This window comes from Nicotiana tomentosiformis, chromosome 10, assembly GCF_000390325.3.
Source record: "Nicotiana tomentosiformis chromosome 10, ASM39032v3, whole genome shotgun sequence".
NCBI lineage: Eukaryota > Viridiplantae > Streptophyta > Magnoliopsida > Solanales > Solanaceae > Nicotiana > Nicotiana tomentosiformis.
In genome coordinates, this window is record NC_090821.1 from 23,115,085 (window position 1) to 23,138,132 (window position 23,048).

The 23,048-nt window shown below is 41.5% G+C and overlaps 1 protein-coding gene across 1 annotated transcript; it reads left to right on the forward strand.

The window, feature by feature from the left end:
- Window positions 1-21,569: 21,569 nt before the first annotated feature.
- Window positions 21,570-22,049, forward strand: LOC138899875 (uncharacterized). Its single transcript, XM_070186572.1, has 2 exons — window positions 21,570-21,737; window positions 21,855-22,049. The coding sequence occupies exons 1-2, from the start codon at window positions 21,570-21,572 to the stop codon at window positions 22,047-22,049; spliced, it is 363 nt and encodes a 120-aa protein (XP_070042673.1).
- Window positions 22,050-23,048: the final 999 nt, after the last annotated feature.

Genomic DNA, 23,048 nt, shown 5'->3' on the forward strand with positions numbered 1-23,048 from the left:
CATGAGAATGACATTTGAATCTCCTTACATCTATGCATGATATAACCTTTGGAGGTACTCATAGAATTAGGCTGATAGAGGTAAATGATACCATGAAAAACATAGTGATTACAAAGGCATGTGGTCTAAATGGTATTACCATAGAAATCTCGAAGTGTGTTATCATGTATTAAACTTATTAATCTCCCTTATTCTATTTAAGACTTCCCGTATATGCTTTTACTATTTCATGACTTGCGAGGATGGTTGGTTTGGTTTTGGAAGGGTTCGGGTTGAATTCGAAATACTTAGTTCCATAATAGTAGACTAAGGTGGTCAAGTTTGACTTGAGTCAACACAAGAGTAAACGATCTCGGAATCAGGATTTTAAGGTTATAATAGGTGTTCATGATGATTTTGGACTTGAGCCTATGTTCGGGTCGAGTTTAGGGTGGACCGGGAGTGTTTCAGCGCTCATTGTTGAAAGTTGAAGTCTTGAAGGTTTTAGAATTTCCTAAGTTTGATTTGAAATAAACTTTAGTGTTATCGATATACATTTGAAATTTTAAGCCTTGGAATAGGTTCATATTGAGATTTGTGACTTATGCATACAATTTGGCATCATTCCGAGTTGTCTAAGTATAGTTTGTCGTGTTCGGAGTTGGTTGAAATGAGTTTGAAGTTTAGAAGTTGATTAATTCAGTTTTGAGGTGTGATTCTTGGTTCCGATATTATTTTACATGTTCTTAGACTTTCAATAGGTCCGTAGTATGTTTATGGACTTACTGGTATATTTAGAGGGGGTCCCGAGGTGGCTCGGGTGTGTTCGGACCACCCCGAGCAAAGTTAAAGTTGGCTGAAATTGCTGGTGTGCTGGTGCTTCACGACCGTGAAAGTAGTCCTGCGATTGTGAACAACACTAGTGAGGGCCCTGTTAATTTACACTTCACGAACGCGAGGAGGGCCCCGCGAATGCGATGGAGGATATGGCTCTTCTTTGCGAACACGGATCCACCTACGTGAAGGCGAATAAGGGAGGGGCTGAGTTGGGTTGGTAGGCGAATGGCCTTCGCGAACGTGACTGGGGGATCGCGAATGCGGAAGGGTGGGAGGTGGTGCATTGCGAATGCAACCGGTCTGTCGTTAACGGGAGTGGCAGTTTTTGGTTAGCTGGAATAGTTGGTCTTCGCGACCGCGAAGGACCGTCTGCAATCGCAAAGAAGAAATCCTTGGGCAGACTACTTTTTATTTCGGGACTTAGCCCATTTCTCTCACACTTTCACTTGGTTTGGACGAATTTGAGAGCTCTTTTGAGGGGGATTTTCATCAACATCCCAAGGTAAGTGAATTCTACCAGTTCTTGAGTTAAATACATAGATTATGGGTAGATTTAACATATAAATTATGGAATTCTGGGATTTTTATTGAAAAACCTAGGGTTTGGTAAAAATATGATTTGACCATGAAATTGATTATGGAATTTGGAATAAATTATATATTTGATTTCAAAAATTTTCGGAATCAACGCATTTGGGCCCAGGGGTGACATTTATGGACTTTCTTAATTGGGTTAATAAAATTACTCTAATAGATGAATTATGATTTTTTGAGTATATATTGATTAGTTTGTACGATATTTGACTAGTTTCATATTACTCGGCATCGATTGGGGATTTCTAGTGAGGTTTAAGAGCCGAGTAGTGAGTTTGAAAGTGAGGTAAGTCTCTTGCCTAATCTTGTAGAGAATTATCCTCATAAGTGTATTGGTTGTTGTGTACTACTTGTTGTGGGAGCTACGTATGCATGAGGTGACGAGAGTCCGTACGTAGCTAGATTCATGTTTATGTCCCGGTAGACTTATATTCACATCATGCCTTAAATGTGCTATTTGCATTAATCTTGTGTATTTATTTTCTTTAAGTTATGACTGAGATTGAGACTAGAATAAAATATTGACTGAGTCTTTTACTTTGGAAATTGTGAAATATTTGATGAACGGTAGTTTTGTGTCTACTCGACACATATGCATTTTCGCGAGCCAGAGAGTTTCTCTACTCTTACGAAACTGAGTCATTCGCCTCGGCAGAATTATAAATTACTCTTATGGGATCGGGCCGTTCACCTTGGCAAGATTATAAACTACTCTTATGGGATCGAGTCGTTCGCCTTGGCAGGATTAATAATTATTCTTATGGAATCAGATCGTTCGCCTCGACAGTATTGTGAGCTATTCTTATGAGATCGGGCCGTTCGCCTCGGTAGAATTATGTAATACCATTCCTATGGGATCGGTCCATTCGCCTCAAGTGTAACTCACGAGTAAGTGTATAGTCAAACCTATGTCTCATTTATTATTTCTGTCCATTTCATTTCAGACAGTAGCTGTATTGGTTTTGTATATTCCCTAGATTGCTCATGCACTTGTAACACCGATTTTTGGGGGCTTCTAGTGGACTTTCATGGTTATATTTATTGTTATTATCACTTTGCTTTATGTACTATTCGTACTTGTTATTTTGGTAAAGCAGTACGTATGTTTCCATGAGTTTTAGATTATCTAATGAAATTTCTAAGTTTAAAGGTCAAAAACGGATAATTAAATTGGAGGTTCAATGTTGGCTTGCCTAAAAATATCGTTGGGTGCCATCATGACCTATTATGAGATTTGAATCGTGACAAGTAATAAAGCATCAATTTAGATTTATACCTGATAAATTCTGCAATGAAAGCTATGTGCTTACTAGGAAGATTGATTGAAATTCGTCGAGATGAAAAAGATTTACACATGGTATTTATTAACTTGGAGAAAGAATTTGATAAAGTACCAAGAAGAGTACTTTAGAGGGTATTGCAAAAAAAAGATATGCATATTAAATAAACGCCATAAAGGACATGTATAGAATAGCCATTACTGCCATGATAACAATAGTAGGAGATACAATGGAGTTTTCCATAATCTTATTTTATATCGGGATCGGTATTGAACCCGTATGTATTTACCCTAGTTATGAATAATTTAATCGATACAATATAAGATGAGGTCTGATGGTGTATACTATATGCTAATGATATTGTGTTGATTATCGAAATCAGTGAGGATATCGACCAAAAGGTTAAACTATTACAGAAGCATAGAAGGTAAAAGTTTTAGGATTCGCAGAAGTAAGACTGAATACATATAGACTACAAGTTTAGTCAGAATAAGAAAAATGAAGTTAAGGTGAGATTAGGTAGATTCTGGTGCCTAACTTCAAATAATTAAGATATCTAGGCTCGTTGTTTCATACTCCCTCTATTTGAAAAAGATTGTCTTAGTTTTACTTGATACAAACATTAATAAAGAAGGGAAGACTTTTAAGATATGTGGTCTTAAATAAGTTATAACATTTGTGTGGCTGTAAAACTTTTAAAACTTGTGGCCTCAAATCTGCCATAGCATTTGTGTGGCTAAAAAAGCTTTATATTAAGAAAATATTAAAAAGTGCCAATCTTTTTGAAACAGACTAGTAAGGAAATAGTGCCAATCTTTTTGAAACAGAATGAATATATAATATGAAGATTGTATACGGTCGAAATAGATTTCGGCCTTCCTACGTTCGATCAAGTTCGAATGATAAGCAACCGAAGCGGGATTTGGGATGAGTTCCGAAGGCAGTACAAATGAGCCTCGAGTCTGAAGGCTGATTGAGGAGTCAGCTTGATACTTTTATCGAGCCCGTGACCAAATCGATCCCCAAGGCATTGCTTCGAGGTCAGGAATGCACTACGCCTACCCCGGAGGTCGAACTCAAGCCAAAACCGAGGGCTCAACCCAATAACGAGTTCGAGCCAGTGTCGAGCTCACAAACAAGAGCCGTTACAACCGCACTAAGAGAGAGAATCTTGGCGGGAATCGAGGAAGAAATAATTCATCATGGGTCCTCCACTATATGCTTTATTTTATTATAAATAAAGTAGGATCCCTCTATTATAAAGGGGGAATCCTTGTAAGCATACAGAGGGGCAGAATACATTGTAACAAAAAGATCACTTCTTATATTGAAAGATATCTCCTCATGATTGTTTTATTTTACCTTATTCATTCTTTTGCTCACTATTCCCATTCTCAGAGCCAAGAACACAAATATTTCTATTTCTCTATACGATTTGTATCAAATTGTATCACATATCCTTAGAACTATACACAAATTTAACGTTATCTGATTTTTTAGGTAAACAGTTTGATGCCCACAGTGGGGCTAAGGATAACAGTGATTATTTGATATAAATCTGCAGTACACACCAGTTTACAACTTCAAATCAGCAATAGCTTTACCTATCGACCACGAAGTCGGCCTTCAAGATGAGACCAACAACTTGGTACCCAGGGCCGGAAGGCCGCTTGACAATGGCACTAAGGCTCGAATCGAAGTACCCGAAATTTGAGCCGAATTACCGTTAGATGTCAATTCGAAAGTGGCTCTTGAAGTGAACCAACGTTCCAAACCGGAAAAAAACATTCAGGGCGGTACTCGATCCGTAGCTCGAGACACCCATAACATGGGGGAAATCGGAGTCAGTTTGCGCATGATCTTCGAGATGTTACAAGCCCAACAAGTAGCGATAGCTCAGTTGCAGAGCCAAACTCATATACAAAGCAGGCCAGATCCCGGTCCGCTTCGAGAAATCACCCCTAGAACGGAGCCCGCCATAGTGAAGTCAAACGAGCAAGAATCGGGGACCACTCCCGAAATTACTAAATTACTCGAGGAACTCACAAAACGAGTCGAAGCCAACGACAAGAGAGTGGAAACATACAATGCCAGGGTCGATCAGATCTTGGGAGCTCCACCAATGATAAAAGGGCTGGATTCGAAAAAATTCATACAAAAGCCTTTTCCCTCGAGTGCGGCCCCAAAACCAATCCCCAAAAATTTCCGTATGACCGAAATTCCCAAATATAATGGTACGACCGATCCTAACAAACACGTTACCTCTTACACATGTGCCATCAAGGGTAACGATTTGGAGGACGATGAGATCGAATCCGTATTGTTGAAAAAGTTCGGGGAGACCCTCTCAAAGGGAGCGATGATTTGGTATCACAATCTGCCGCCAAATTCCATCAATTCTTTTGCCATGCTAGCAGATTCGTTTGTAAAGGCACATACTGGTGCCATAAAGGTTGTAACAAGGAAATCAAACCTCTTCAAATTAAAGCAAAGGGGTGATGAAATACTGAGGGAATTCGTATCCCTATTTCAAATGGAATGCATGGAATTTCCACCGGTCACAGACGATTGGGCCGTCCAAGCTTTCACCTAAGGGTTGAACGAGCAAAGATGGATAGTATCACGTCGGCTGAAGCAAAATTTGATCAAGTATCCAGCAATAACTTGGGCAGATATACACAACCGATATCAGTCAAAAATTAGGGTCGAAGATGACCAGTTGGGAGCTCCGTCTGGATCCATGCATCAGAACAGGACAACTACTAAAAACCAAAGGGAGATCGACAGAGAACAAAGGTCGAACAGAGACCGATATCAACCGTACGTCGCAGATCGGATGAACAACGGTTCAACCCGCAACACCGCTCGGAACAATCAAAGGATTGATCGAGGGCAAAATTCTCGGGGACTTATGAGCAAGAGCAGCTTTGATAAATATGCCGATCCTATAGAAGCACCTCGGTTATCGGAATATAACTTCAGCGTTGGTGCATCCGCCATCGTGTCTGCTATCAGACGCATCAAAGATATAGATGGCCTCGACCCATGCAGACCGATCCTGCCCAAAGGAATCCCAATCAAATGTGCGAATATCATGGCACCCATGGCCACAGAACGAAAGATTGCAGGCAACTAAGAGAGGAAGTAGCCCGGTTATTTAACAAAGGCCACCTTCCAAAATTTTTGAGCGATAGGGCGAGGAACCATTTTAAAAATAGGGATTTCGACAAGCAAAGCGAGCAGGAAGAGCCACAACACGTCATTCATATGATCATCGACGGTGCCGATACCCCTAAAGGACCAGTGCTTAAACGCACTAAAACATCAATTGTGAGAGAAAAACGATCTCGAACTCAGGATTACACACCCGTAGGAACTTTGTCCTTCAATTATGAAGATGCAGAAGGGGTCGTACAACCTCATAACGATGCACTGGTAATATCCTTACTCATGAATAAAACTAAAGTTAAGCGTGTGTTGATTGATCCAGGTAGCTCGGCCAACATCGTCAGATTGAAGGTCATAGAGCAGCTCGGCCTGCGGGTCCAGATCGTACCTGCAGCCCTGGTTCTAAACGGATTCAATATGGCATGTGAAACCACCAAAGGCGAGATAATTCTACCAATAAACGTGGCCGGAACCATCCAGGAAATGAAGTTTCACATGATCGAAGGCAACATGAGGTACAACGCCCTTTTCGGAAGGCCATAGATCCACAAAATGAGAGCTGTACCTTCGACCCTACACCAGGTCCTCAAATTCCCAACATCGAGAGGAGCCAAAACAGTGTACGGAGAACAACCAGCCGCAAAAGAAATGTTCGCCGTCGAGGAAGCCAAACCAATATCCTCGCCTTCGTCAGTAAAGGGATCAGCCTCAGAAGAAGAACGAGACACCAAATAGCAATCACAGACATCGTCTTCGACCCAACTAGATAACCAGATGATCGAAGAACATGATGATCAGAGGGTCCCTCGATCCTTCATGATTCCCGATGACTCTGACACCACCAAATCAACAATTGAGGAATTGGAGCAAGTCACACTAATCGAGCACTGGCCCGAACGAAAGGTATACCTAGGAACGGGGTTGAGCCCTGAACTCAGGAAGAAACTTGTTCAATTTCTTATCGATAACATTGATTGATTTGCCTGGTCCCATTTAGATATAACAGGGATTCCACTGGACATAACGACGCATTGGCTAAGCTTGGACCCTAAGTTCAGGCCGGTAAAGCAAAAGAGAAGACCCCAATCCGAGGTAAAATACGCATTCGTAAAAGATGAGGTAACCAAACTTCTCAAGATAGGGTCCATTTAGGAGGTGAAATATCCCGAATAGTTAGCCAATATAGTTGTAGTGCCTAAAAAAGGAAACAAACTTAGAATGTGCGTGGACTATAAGGATTTAAACAAAGCATTCCCCAAAGATTCTTTTCCACTACCCAACATCGATCGTATGATCGATGCCACGGTCGGTCATGAGATCCTCACTTTTCTCGATGCCTATTCCGGGTGTAATCAAATCCGGATAAACCCGGAGGACCAGGAAAAGACTTCATTTGTCACCAAATATGGAACATATTGTTATAATGTGATGCCCTTCGGGCTAAAAAATGCGGGGGCTACTTACTAACGCCTAGTAAATAAAATGTTCGAAGAACAATTAGGTAAATCAATAGAAGTTTATATTGACAACATGCTAGTTAAGTCCCTGCGCGTAGAAGACCATTTGACCCATTTGCAGGAAACGTTCGAGATTTTGAGGAAATACAACATGAAGCTCAACCCCGAAAAATGTGCTTTCGGGGTCGGTTCGGGCAAGTTCCTCGGCTTCATGGTGTCAAATCGGGGAACCAAGATTAACCCCGATAAAATCAAGGCCATCGAAGACATCACCATCGTGGACAGCGTAAAAGCTGTACAAAGGCTAACAGGACGAATTACGGCCCTAGGCTGATTCATTTCGAGATCATCAGATTGACGTCACAAATTTTTCTCCCTACTCAAAAAGAAGAACGATTTCGCTTAGACCACGGAATGCTAATAGGCGTTGAAGGAACTGAAACAATATCTGTCGAGCCCACCACTACTTCACACTCCAAAAGCAGACGAAAAACTTTGCTTATACTTGGCAGTATCAGAAATCGCAGTAAGCGGTGTCCTAGCTTGGGAAGAGCAAGGTATGCAATTTCCCATTTATTATATAAGTCGAACTTTAGGAGAAGCAGAAGCTAGATATCCACACCTAAAAAAATTGGCACTTGCACTGATAAGCGCCTCTAGAAAGTTACGACCATACTTTCAATGCCACCCCATATGTGTATTAATAACTTACCCACTTCGTAATATTTTGCACAAGCCCGAACTATCAGGACGATTGTCCAAATGGGCCGTCAAAATCAGTGGGTACGATATCGAATATCAACCCCGTACGGCCATCAAGTCTCAAATTTTAGCAGACTTCGTGGCCGATTTCACGCCAACCCTCGTACCCGAAGTCGAAAAAGAATTCCTGCTAAAATCGAGTACCTCCTCGAGGGTATGGACCCTTTTTACAGACGGGGCCTCGAACGTAAAAGGGCCCAGACTGGACATAGTTTTAAAGCCACCTACAGGTAACACTTTTAGGCAATCTATTAAAACTATCAGGTTGACTAACAACGGGGCGGAGTATGAGGCCATGATTGTAGGTCTCGAGCTAGCTAAAAACTTGGGAGTAGAAGTCATCGAAGCCAAATGTGACTCTTTGTTGGTGGTAAGTCTGGTAAACAAAACCTTCGAAGTTCGAGAAGATAGAATGCAAAGGTATTTGGACAAACTACATGTCACTTTGCACCATTTCAAACAATGGACTTTACAGCATGTTCCACAAGAGCAAAACAGTGAGGCTGATGCACTTGCGAATTTGGGATCATCGATCGAGGAAGGTGACTTGAGCTCGGGGACTGTCGTTCAACTCTTGAGGTCCGTGATTGAAGAAGGTCACGCCGAGATAAATTCTATGAGCTTAACCTGGGATTGGAGAAATAAGTATATTGAATACTTAAAGAACGGAAAGCTCCCATCGGACCCTAAAGATTCAAGGGCCCTATGGACCAAAGCTGCTCGATTCACGTTGGCTTTAGATGGAACGCTATACCGAAGGACATTTGATGGACCATTGGCAGTATGCTTGGGTCCAGGAGATACCGATTACATCTTACGTGAGGTGCACGGGGGCACTTGTAGGAATCACTTCGGTGTCGATCCATTAGTCCAAAAAATAATCAGGGCAGGGTATTATTGGATCGATATGGGCAAAGACGCGAAGGAATTTGTTCGAAAATGTGACAAATGTCAAAGGTTTACACCAATGATCCATCAACCTGGAGAGCAACTTCACTCGGTCCTATCCCCATGACCATTCATGAAATAGGGAATGGATATCGTCGGCCCTCTGCCATCGACCCCAGGTAAAGCTAAATTCATTTTATTTATGACTGACTATTTATCTAAATAGGTTGAAGCACAGGCGTTCGAGAAAGTAAGAGAGAGAGAAGTTATAGACTTTATCTGGGATCATATCGTATGCCGATTCGGGATACCCGCCGAAATAGTATGTGACAATGGGAAATAATTTGTGGGCAGCAAAGTGACAAAATTCTTCGAAGACCACAAAATAAGAAGGATATTATCAACACCGTATCACCCCAGTGGGAACGGACAGGCCGAATCAACGAACAAAATAATCATTTAGAACGACGATTACGCCGTCATGGCATATCGAAGTCCTTTGGGCATTTAGGAGAGAAATCCTACCCGAAGTCCTTTGGGTATATCGAACGACGTCAAAATCCAGTACGGGGGTGACCCCGTTCTCCTTAGTATATGGGTCCGAAACATTGATACCAGTCGAAGTCAGCGAACCCAGTACTAGATTTCTATACACTACGAAAGAATCAAATAATGAGGTTATGAACACCAGCCTCGAATTATCAGATGAAAGATGAGAAGCTGATCTCGTCCAATTGGCCGCCCAATAGCAATGAATCGAAAGATATTATAATCGAAGAACCAAGCTCCGCCATTTCAAGCTCGAGGACTTAGTGCTAAGGAAAGTCACCATCAATACCCAAAATTCGAATGAAGGAAAGCTAGGACCGAATTGGGAAGGACCATATCAAGTTCTCGAGAACGTCAGAAAAGGATCGTACAGGCTCGGTATTATAAATGACAAACAATTATCAAACAATTGGAATTTGGCACATATAAAGCGATACTACTGCTAAGGTACGACTCCCCCGTATTCATTTACATTTCAAAACTGACCCCTACAGAAGTTCGATCAGGGGCTAAGATGGATCCCTCAATACGGAGCCTTAAGATTCGAAAGCACGCGTTGCATTCTTTTTCCCTTAGACCGGTTTTTATCCCAAATAGGTTTTTTCGGTAAGATTTTTAATGAGGCAACCAATGATCGTGCTGCACTTACAACAGTATTCAAGGCCTCTTTACAATCGACCTCAAATACTGGGGGGCATTAGCCATCAAATATATCAAGTTCCGATGCAAGAAAGTTATTTCACAAATAACGGGGTTCCAATAGGAAAAGTTGTAAGAGGCAAATGGTCAAGACGAACCATGCTCACGTAGTTGGCCTGAACCCAGGTGCGAAACACGAACACATATATAGTGCCTTGCAAGGAAAGTTCTCCTCTTTACCGATATCTTATATCCAAGAAAAATTCCTCTATTTGGAGATTTATTACACAAATAGAGTTAAGATAAATTCGACCACTAAGCCCACGGGATACTTTATTTCGAGTCCGAGCAAGCACTCACTCGACCATTAAGCCCACGGGCTACATTACTTCGAGTTCGAATCATTCACTCGACTACTAAGCCTACGAGCTACTTTTATTTCGAGTCCGAGCAAGCACTCACTCGACCATTACGCCTACGGGCTATATTACTTCGAGTTCGAATCATTCACTCGACTACTAAGCCTACGGGCTACTTTATTTCTAGTCCGAGCAAGCACTCACTCGACCATTACGCCTACAGGCTACTTTTATTTTGAGTTCGAATCATTCACTCGACTACTAAGCCTACGAGCTACTTTTATTTTGAGTCTGAGCAAGCACTCACTCGACCATTACGCCCACGGGCTACATTACTTCAAGTTCGAATCAATCACTCGACTACTAAGCCTACGGGCTACTTTTATTTCGAGTCCGAGCAAGCACTCACTCGACCATTACGCCTACGGGCTATATTACTTCGAGTTCGAATCATTCACTCGACTACTAAGCCTATGGGCTAATTTATTTCGAGTCCGAGCAAGCACTCACTCGACCATTACGCCTACGAGCTATATTATTTCGAGTTCGAATCATTCATTCGACTACTAAGCCCACATGCTACTTTATTTCGAGTCTGAGCAAGCACTCACTCGACCATTATGCCTACGGGCTACATTACTTTGAGTTTGAATCATTCACTCGACTGCTAAGCCTACGGGCTACTTTCATTTCGAGTTCGAGCAAGCACTCATTCGACCTTTATGCCTACGGGCTACATTACTTCGAGTTCAAATCATTGACTCGACTTATAAGCCTAGGAGCTACATCACTTCAAATTTGAATAAGCACTCGCTCGATTATAGAGGCTATGAAATCCAAATTTTGATTAAGTTGATTAAATCTCTGTGAAAACATTTATAAGGCATGTACAAAGTCTTCACAAAATAGAAGCTAGTCGGCAAAGTTGTCTATATACACAATCATCTACATGATTGATTACAAACATAAAAACTAAGGACTAAGCTTCCTGGTCATCCTCAGGAGCGGTTTCTTCTCTATCGGGCTCCCCCCCATTCTCGGATCCGCTCTTGCTACCATCATCATCATCATCATCATCGCCATCAGAAGCCAAGGCTTCAGCTTCGAGATCTTTAGCCTTTTTTTATCTCTTCAGCAAGGTCAAAACCTCGAGCGTGTATCTCCTCGAGGGTCTCCCTCCGAGACCGACACTTAGCAAGTTCGGCAACCCAATGTGCTCGAGTATCGGCAGTATCTGTCGCCTCTCATGCCTCCATCTGAGCAGCCTCGGCATCTGCCCGATACACGGCAATGGACTTGTCCGCCATGACTTTTGATGACTCAACCTCTGCCTTGGCTTCAGCAAGCCGTGTTTCAAGCTCCTCGATCCTCTTAGCCTGAGCCGAACCCTTTTGCTTGACACTTCGAAGCTGAATATCAGCCGATAATAATTTGGCCAAGATGGTTTCTTTTTCCGTAGCCAGGCGGTCGATAGTCTCCTTTCATCGATTACATTCAGCCTTGATTTGATCGACTTCTTCCCGAAGTAACCCGATCTTTTCAACCTTTTGCTGCAGCTGAGATAACAAAGGGTTAACTTCCACAGTTGAGTCAAACATATACTCTAACAGAACGAGGCTCACCTGCTTATCTTGTTCGGCCTCTTCTTCATGAGCTTTAGCCAAATCTGCTTGGAGGTCCTTTATACTCATAGGTAGGCGGCTCCGCCGATGCCTTGTTGCCGGACGGCCGTGAAGAAGAAGCTTTCTCCTTCTGAGGTACGGTTTTCGAAGTTTTGGCCATTGATATGAGAGAAAGAAAGGCAAAGGAAGATGAAAAGTTGATGTAGATGGCTCTGCAAGCGGCGAAATAGAGAGAAAGGGTAAGAAAATCTGTTAGAGTGAAAGACGTAAAAATGGTAAATGTTAGATGAAGGGGTTATTTATAGGCTTGCATCTGACGGTTCAATATCAGAGGTGGCCGACCACCGTCTGACATGCATTAAATACCTTGAAAAGACTAAATCGATGGGACAGCTATCACATACGTCATGATCTAGCCCTGTGCAAATGTCAGCTTATAACCCGATCGAACCGTCGAAGATCATATCGATTCTCACCACATCCTTCCTGAGAATCGAGGGGACTATTTGTATACGGTCGAAATAGATTTCGGCCTTCCTACGTTCGATCGAGTTCGAATGATAAGCAACTGAAGTGGGATTTGGGATGAGTTCCGAAGGCAGTACAAATGAGCCTCGAGTCCGAAGGATGATCGAGGAGTCGGCTCGATACTTTTATCGAGCCCGTGACCAAATCGATCCCCAAGGCATTGCTTTGAGGTCAGGAATGCGCTACGCCCACCCCGGTGGTCGAACTCAAGCCAAAATCGAGAGCTCGACCCAATAACGAGTTCGAGCTAGTGTCGAGCTCACAAACAAGAGCCGTTACAACCGCATTAAGAGAGAGAATCTTGGCGGGAATCAAGGAAGAAATAATTCATCATGGGTCCTCTACTATATGCTTTATTTTATTATAAAGGGGGAATCCTTGTAAGCATACAGAGGGGCAGAATACATTGTAACAAAAAGATCACTTTTCATATTGAAAGATATCTCCTCATGCTTGTTTTATTTTACCTTATTCATTCTTTTGCTCACTATTCCCATTCTCATAGCCAAGAACACAAATATTTCTATTTCTCTATACGATTTGTATCAAATTGTATCACATATCCTTAGAACCATACACAAATTTAATGTTATCTGATTTTTTCGGTAAACAAAGATGTTACACACAAAATCAAAATCAAATGATTGAAATGGAGAAATGCTACAGGAATATAGTAAATTTTTTAACAGCTATAAGATCAACAGTTATTATGTGGGGTGAATGTTGAAAGTTTAACAAATCTATAAGATGAGTGTCATAGATATCATGCTCCAAAACTAGAGGTCATGTGACCAGCACTCGGCTATCTAATACCCCACCGAGCTAACCAACTTGCAAACATAACATAAACATCATAAGGCAAAATACATTAATAATTTTTTTTATAATGCATATGCAACATCCCGTGGTGTCATCCAAGAGATTACATAACATAACATATGCACGGAAATACCACGACAACAATAATAAAACAAAATAAAAACTCGAGTTACAATGTTCCACTAAAGTACATATGGAGATCACCATACAACAAGAACCTCAATAGTCGTCTAGCTCTGGAAGCTCGTACTCACTTACTGTACCTACAGGAAAAACTGTAAGGAGTGAGCCTCGTGGTCTATTAAGTGTAATAAACCAACTCGCCATTTTGATTAATTGAATGAGTCGATCATTTTGTTAGCTTATCCAAAGACTAATTGTTTACCCGTAAATGGTACAGTTAAATTTGTTATGTGGTTTATAGGCAAATGAACTAATTTGATCCCAAAATGATAAATAAATTAAATGAAAAGTGAGATTTTAGCGTTAAAATTGAAAGGAATAACAAATCTTGGTTCGAGAGCAAGGCATCCAAAGACAGCGATAAGAACATTACTAGACATAAAATAGAGTTGTATTATTTAGCTTAAGAATATAATGTAGCATAAGTCTTGCCAGAGTTTTTGTGTATTACAATGGTTGTTGAAGTCCCTTTTTATAGCTATACCTAGGGAACAAGATCCTAGGATCAAGCTCCTCTTAAATGACAATAATGGGGGCCATTGATGAATATGTGACGGCTGGCTATGAATGTCAAAATTCTCTGCAACGACTGCATATTTAATATTGAGGAATATTATTCATTAAATGCCATCTGGTGACAACATTCGTTTGCTTCCGTTGACCGCGTTCCCCTCGGGATCTACCCGATACCAACTGAAGCTGCTATCCTCAGTCTTGGTTTTCACTCCCTTCATCTCCTGCCTACCTCCGATTCCACGTGTCATGTAATCATTCGAGCATTTAATATAAATAAATTTCACCCTATTCAGATAGCCCCCTGCTTTCCGATGGCACATCTTTGTGTCATCGTGAAGTTGGTGAAGATTCATTTCTTGGCGGGAAATTTTCTGAACCCTTCTAAAAAGTTTCTGACGCTTGATAAGACGCACGTCTCCTCGCATTTAATACCTCGAACACGTGTTGCTCCACGATTCAACAATAATTTTGCTGGCTCTCGATATAATCAAGACCATGACTTTAGCCGTCTCTACCTTTACTTATACGCATCATTCTAGCTCTTTCACTTCCAAAATTCTCATAAGTGTATTATCTTCTTTGCTCTTAACACTCTTCTGCTTTTATCTCTTTTCGACTTTCTTCGCCTTTAACTCGTAAAATCTTTATTACCATGGATTCCTTTACTAAATCCTCTAAGAACTCTGGTCTTCTCTTCGGCGGAGGCCCGAAGAGAATCAAAGATAAAGAGGTGGATGCTGATGCTGACCCTCCTATGGTGAGCACCATCATCTCCAAACACTTGAGCACTGTCAACGACTTCCAAGAGAAGTTCCCTACTACAAACCCTCGAACTTGGGTTGTTGGTAGGTATCCTTCTTCCATCTTCCCTTCCAGTATTCCTACTGTGAAGGAAGATTGCAACTGCCATGACCTCAACATCATTGCTCCCGACCTGGTGGAGCGGGTGACCTTCACTAAGAATGGTTTTATGTATGTTTATACGTACCCCTTCACTTTAGGACTGTTTTCTTTGAGTGGGGGACTGGACCCTTTGATTTTGGAGCTATGCCACTGGTACCAGGTCTACTTGGCGCAAGCAGGCCCTTCGGTGTGGAGAGTGGTAGCGTGTCTGCACCGGCTGTGCTTTGAAATGGGGACAACCCTAACCTGACACATATGATGAACCTCTACTTTCCCAAAATTTTCCGTGGGGGAGTGATAAATTTAAGCAAGTGTGGCCACCATGCCTTGCTCACCAGCATGGATGATGACAATCACCGTGGGTGGATGGAGCGATTTGTTGTCATTGCTACCAGAGATTTCATCCTAAACACGACTCAATCTTTTTCCGAGTCATGGAGCCGTTCACATACATTTTTATTCTATCTCTTTCTCTGTAAAAAACCTGTTTTATGCCATTGCTAACCCTTTTGCTTTTATTATTCTAGCTACTCGGTGGATACCACCAAGGGTTGAAGGCCTGGACTAGTGGTTCAGAAGATTCTGTACATTACTATGCCAGAAACTTGTCGGTGGAAGGAGTTGGCCCCCAAATATGGGTGGAAGGCCAAGAACCATGGTAAATTGATTCTTCAATCTTTTCTTCTCTGTGTATTCATAGGAAAACTTGCTAACCATACCTTTTTGTTTGGTTCAGGACTACCGGTGGACTCTGTCACCTGCCCCGAAGTTGAGGTTTTGGCTGACCCTGCGAAGCTGCGAGGTTGTTGCAGGAGGCTCTTACCCAGAGTTGTGCCCACGGATTTGCCTCCGGTACAAGTGCTTTTTCTTGGAGTCCCTGGCTGGAGAACAAAAAACCAAAAAAACGGCATTCTTCATTGACTGGGGATAAAAATAAAAATAAGAAAATGAAGAAGGTCGTGCCTAAGCTAGCCGCAGCCACTGTGGTCATTGACGATAACGAGGAAGCTAGTTATGGAGAGGCTTCTCTTCAAAGGAGACAACGATCTTCATAAGCTCAACAAAATGCTCAATCTCGAGAGCTTCAAACCCCAACCAAGGGTGAGGTCCGAGCACTCTAGGGAGAATTGGATCTAGTGGAGAATGCTGATTCTCCCTTTGGCCTAGTGTGTAGTTTTTCACTTGTATTATTATGATTAGTTTGGTATTCAAATGGGTAAGCAAGGCAGTTGTTTGGGCCTATTTGTTGGGCAAGTCTGGTACTGAGAGCTGAAGCATATCGACAGCCATCCGGAGTACGGGCCTTCTCATCCACATGAGGCTCCAAGTTTAATTGAAAGCCCAGAAGCATCCCTGATTTAATTTGTATCTCTTTTGGGCCTGTAGTTGTCTTAGCTGGGCCTATGATCATTTATTTGTACTTGTATTACTATATTTGGGTATATAATAATTGTAAAAATGAATAACGGGGAAATTAGTGAAAGCGGGGGTCTGGGATACTTTAATTCTTGCATGAATGGGTAGAAAACATACCTATAGGGTCTAAATATCTTACTTGTTATCTTACTTGCCATGCTCTATCTTTGAGAATTATCTGTGCATAGACAACATGCCTATAGGCTGCCAACCTTGTATATTCACTTGGAAAGCATGATTTTGGCCCCTAATTAATTCTAATATTAATATTGTCAACGAGACTCACTATTAGAAAACATGCCTACATGACTTAAATTGAACTTGCTTGCAACTTGTTTAACCACCCTTACTTCTGCGTATTGACAACATGTCCAAAGGATTCAACTCAATTCGTCTGATATTTGCTTAACATATTTTATATTCTATCGATAACATGCCTATAGGATCCCGCTAAGTAATTGAAACTATTCACATTGATACCGCTTTATCAACTATGTGGCTCACCTAGAAAGCATGGCTATAGGATTAACTAAACAAACCTGCGTTTTCAACAGCTTCATTGCCCAGATCTGGCCATCTAGAAATCTTGCCTATAGGACTCTATGATGACTATTGAAACTGTTTAATTGTATCTTCTCACTTAGAAACCATGGCTATTGGATTAAGTGCAATAATAATAAACGTTACTCAACTTTATCGTCTAAGTTTAATTATCTAGACATCCTGCCTATAGGTTTTAAATGGTACAACATGCTCTATTTCCAGATCTGCCTACTTATAACTGCTTGTCCGCCTAGTCTTAAGCATAGTTAACCTGAATAATAATAACTGTCCGTTTAGTTGGCTGTGTGCATATGTGTTTATATGAGGAGGTAAACCTAAGCCTTTTATGCTACCTGAAGTCCTACTTGTTTCGATTTTGTGACGCTTAGTTTTCTCATTTTAAGCAGTCTAGGTGAGTCTAGAACTACCCATTTTGTAGGTCCAAACCCTCCTGGACCATAGACATGGGATGGCTAAGCACACATAGGACATGACTTAGAATTGAACTAGTGCGTTTTAGGTAAATAACCTCTAGATAGTAATCGGATAGTAGGAGATGATAGTTTGTGCTCGCGGAACCCCTATACTTAAAGGAGTTGCAAAGTATTATTTATGTTGCACGGTGATCCTTTAGGCTAAAAAGAATTTAGGACCCCCCACGTACAATTATTTCCTGTATACTTGCTTATTGGAACCTAGACTGGACTAGGTTGTATCTGGTAATTCTCAAAGAGTTGTACCAATTGCTTATTAATGGACAAGTTATTTCCTTCACTTGTGTATAATTTATCTTAATCAATTATTTCATCCTATTGTTGCTTTGAACAATTAATTAGTTATTTGGACTCTCTACTCTCCTTTAATTGACATGCTCATATAAGGTAGTTATAATTTGATAATCCGCATAATGTAAAATTTGACCAGGAACCACAGCTGGGGACCTCGAGGAGTGTCTAACCCCTTCTCTTTCAGGTAATTCGAGCCCTTACCTGATCTTTGTTGACGTAGACTAGTTAAATCAGTGTTATTTATAAATAGGTCCCCTAACGCACCCCAAAATCGTTAGGTGGCGACTCATCTCTTTTAATACCAAATTTAAAAGAGTTTTCACGTGTCGACACCCGCTTTTGCTAGAAAACGGGGTGCGACAGCATGGCGACTCTGCTGGGGATATACTTAGGCTCTTACCATAATGAATTTTGCTTGTGTGAATTATTGAATTATTTGACTTCTTTCATGTACTTCCCTCTTCTCGCCCCCCCTTTTTTACTTGAAATTGCTACATCACGAACCTCCCTTCCCCATCTCCTTTATTTGCTTCATCTAACTATCGTTTTTGAATTTTTGAGAACTGTACTAACTTTTTCCTCTGTCTTTTCTTTTCCCTTTCTTTCTTTCTTATTTTATCGCATTATTTAATACTGCCTTTATGTGCTTTCACCATGAAAATTAATAGACTATATGTTATCACTTTCGCATAAGCATGCTTTCAACATCATATTCCACTCGTGCCTATTATCAACATAGCGACACTTGATGAGTTTTCGTGCTTTCCAGAAATACCCTCGCCAAATCGGAAAGGCATATAAGGGGAGGACTAGTCAATCAGCGGTGCAGTCGACGGTCCTGTGCCTTTCCCTCTCAAAATGTCCGCTTGAGAGTATCAGTCTAGACCCTTCTAGAAACCTACTCTAATTGAAAATGTGCATGCATCATGTTAAACCTAGGATGGATCAAATACTCATGGCATATTAAATCCATTTAGATAGACCTTGTCTAATGTCCAAAGGGATCTCCACAATCCCGAGGGAACACATTCATGCTATATGCATTACATGAAGAAAATATACCAACATGTTGACTATTATTGCAAAATTAATCAAATCAGAAGGAGGAATGGATAAATCTTTTGTTTGATGCAGAAAATAAGGCATGAAATCCTCAGGTTCAGCATGGTCCAGAACATCCCACCTCTGTTGATTGACTTGTGGAATGACCTTGCACTGTTTAACAGAAATCATGTGAGAAGGGTATAGGGTAATTTACCATCTTTAATGGATATCCAACCGAGCAAGGAACTAATTGAGGCAGCCACTATATTTTGGGATGAAGAGAGCCACCTTTCGATTTGGAAATATGGAGATGACTCCCCTTTTGGAAAAAATCGGAGGTTTCGCCAATTTCATGGGATAGTCCGGGTCTATTAGTGCCGGAAAATTATACTCCACGCGTTTTTCTTAAAATGGTTGGGTTGAAGAACAATGATGAGTTGGTTTGCTTGAAGAAATCCTACATTCCCTTTGACTTTCTCTATGAACGGTATGGACACAACAAATATTACCGTTTGCATCATGAGGAATTGACTATCACCTCTATTGGATGGTTTCATCGTCAAGTTTATGTCTTCATAGTTGCTTTTAGGGTTTGCTGATTTTCCCGATGCAAGGAGGGAAAATTCACACAGGTTTAGCCACGATCTCCAGGACCATGATGGAAGGAATCAAGGGATAGAAATACACTATTGTTCCTATGATACTAGCTGAGATGTACCAAGACTTGGATCGAGGCAAACATGGGGCCGAATATTTCGAAGGGTGCAATCTTCTGCTACATATTTGGTTGTTAGAGTATCTCCAAAGAGGAGACTACCGCCAAGAGTTCCTACGTAGGCCGTTGAATGATTATATTGCCAGTCATCATCAAAAGAAGATGACATTCGCGCCTGATAGATTTGCAAAACCTTGAAATTTTGAATAATGGGTATGCCTATTCGCAATTTGACTGATGAACAGGTACACTGGATGTTCGAGTGGTTTCCCAGTAAAGAGTTCATAATCCGGTCCAAGGGGACTACCCATTTGGTGTTAACTGGGTTGCGAGGCATTTACCCTTACACTCCTATAAGGGTAATGAGGCAAGGTGGAAGGAAATAGGTTATCCCTCGGGTATCTAACATGACTCAATATAAGGCATACTTCAAAGAGGATGTCATTCCTTTCAAGTTCGAGCCTCAGCATATGTGGAATCAAAAGATCATTGCAGATGAAGAGACTATCGATCCTGATAGGTATCATGCTGGACATATGTATTACTACCTTTCGTTGTTAGAGGATGACATAATCAGAGATGTCAAATCGGGTTTCAACCTTAAAGGAAGTATCATAGATGAAGAGGCCGAGGCTAGGGTAAAGTAAAAAAGGCTGCGCAAGAGGGTTTTTGAATCTGAAGCCAAACAACTGGAACAACATAAGATAGACATGGAAGCAAAAAAAAAATGGAAGGAGATCGCGAACACGTCAACAGGAAGGTTGGAACACTTAGATCAAGGGTTGATGGAGTTGGAAGGAAAGATGAGGAAGAGCCTCTAGGACTGCCAGGGTATGGGCTACGACGAGGGAGGAAAGCTGGAAATGACTTACTTGCTGCTCGACATGTGCGAGCTTGGAATGTGATCGATGGAGCCAAGATTGCAAAGCATGGAGAATGTCCATCTGAGACCAAATAGAATAGGAAGAAATTTCTTTTATTGTTTTATAGTTAAATTTCATTTAGATTCGATGTAATAAGGCTTTATGCCATTACTAACTCTATATCATCATTTCAATTTAGTAATAGATTGGTTTGATTTATTTTTCACATTAATGGGATGAAGCAATGTTGGCACAAAAATTCTCCAAGTTTATTTGTCGCTTAGGCCTACCTCGGGCACAACGAGGTCCCCAAATTAGGATGCGAACCGTTACATGTCTTATGTGCTATCTGTTTACATACTGCAAGACTCTTTTATTTTGTCTTACTGCCTTGGATACCTTTTGCTTTTCTTTATTTTGATTATTCCTGTTCCCAAAGATTGGTTCGTGTATTCTGGCAATGTCAGCATATCACACTAGATCCATGGGTCATCCACCTCCCTCCTCTTAACGACATCAAAAGCAAGGGTAAAGGAAAGATGGATGATTTGAGTGGCAACATGGAAGACAATGCTCCTAGGGCAAAGAAAGTAGAGACTTCGGATGGAAGAAGTACATCGGGCCAGAACGTACTGGTTCTGCAATTAGAACAAAAGATTTTGGAATTACAAGGCAATCTCGAGAAGGCCCGCAACATCGCCCACCTATCCCTTACCTTAAATGTCCCCGACATCAATCATCAGAATACCACCGCTCAAAACTAGACGCAACCCCAGAACCCACAACCCCAAAATCCACAAGCTCCAAAAATCCCCCTTCTACACAACAATACCACAACCCCTCACCCCCATAAAATCTAAACCCACCACCACTACAAGCTCCTCAACAACACCACAATAATACGACCCAATATCCGTAAACCGCCACCTACCCCACTCCTTAAAATGTACCACAACCTACCCACGATCCACCCCAAGCATCCATCAATGATCATCCATACACTCAAGTCCCTGGAATTTACCAAAGCAACCCAATATACATGGAAACTCTACCACACACCCCGCATCAAACACTATACTTACCTGAATTTATCGAAAAGGACCAGCTCATCCGAAACATGGCCAAGGAACTGAAGAAGTTGTCTGGAAGGGTCCAGAATGTCGAGGGAGGAAAGGGAATGGAAGGATTGAATTATGAAGATTTGTGTATCCAACAAGATGTGGAGTTACCGGAGGGTTACAAACCCCCAAAGTTTGAAATGTTCGATGGCACCGATGATCCCAAGGTGCATTTGTGAACTTAGTACAATAAACTCGTAGGAGTAGGCAAGAACGAGAAAATCCGCATGAAGTTATTCATGCGAAGTCTCACTGGGGATGCTTTATCTTGGTACATCAGTCAGAACCCAAAGAAATGTCCTAATAAGGTAAGCATGGCATCCGATTTTATTGACCGATTCAGGTTCAATACGGAGAACACACCAGATGTTTTCTACATCCAGAATCCCAAGAAGCAACCCACGGAGACCTTCCGCGAGTATGCCACCCGTTGGAGATCAGAAGCTGTTAAAGTAAGACCACCGCTAGCGGAGGAATAAATGAACAAATTCTTCGTCTGAGCTTAGGACCCACCGTACTATGAGAGATTGATGGTCATAGAGAATCACAAGTTCTATGACATAATGAAGTTGGGGGAAAGAATTGAAGAGGACATCAAGAGTGGCACGGTTACCAACTTTGAAGCTTTGCAGGCCACCAATAAAATTTTGCAGTCTAGAGGTATTTCTAAGTATAAAGAAATGGGTGCCGTAATGGTATCCCAAGAACCGAAGTCTCCCCTCACTTATTAAACACCCCCACAAACATTTCATCCTTAACCCCAAAATATCATTACCCTGCTACCACCTACCACACCTATAATACCCAGCCAGCATACTACTACTAATCTCCACCTGCCCGTTAGAACTATCCAAAACCCTGACCAAATTTTGACCGCAGAACTCCTAGATAATACGTCCCTTTCACCGAACCCATAGCTAAATTGTATGAGAGACTAAAGGTGGCTGGTTATGTCACTCCCATTCCTACAATCGCTTTTGAAAATCCCTCCCAGTGGGTCAAAACCAACAAAACTTGTGCGTATCACTCAGGCATGAAAGGAAACACCATTAAGGAATGTCGCATGTTGAAAGACAAGATCCAGACATTGATTTATACCAAGGTGATACAGCTAAAGAAATTCACACCTAATGTCCGCAATAACCTTCTTCCCGACCACATGGGTGAGGGAGTAAACATGATCGAGACTGATGAAGAATGGGACCAGGAGGGAACCATCAGTCTTATTCGAGAAGGAGACACTGCTATGACATCTCCTGTCACACTCTCATCAATTGTGGTACAAACCGTTCGGGGTTTAAGTGGCTACATCTAGGCCTCCGTTCATTATGATGGTGGCTCCATCGCCATCGTACAAATCTAATGCTATTCCATGGGATTATGTGGAAGAGGCAAGAAGGAAAGAGAAAGCCAAGAAGGAAAAAATGAGTGCCGCCTAGGGAATAACTAGAACATGCTGGGTCTACACGCTTTAAAAC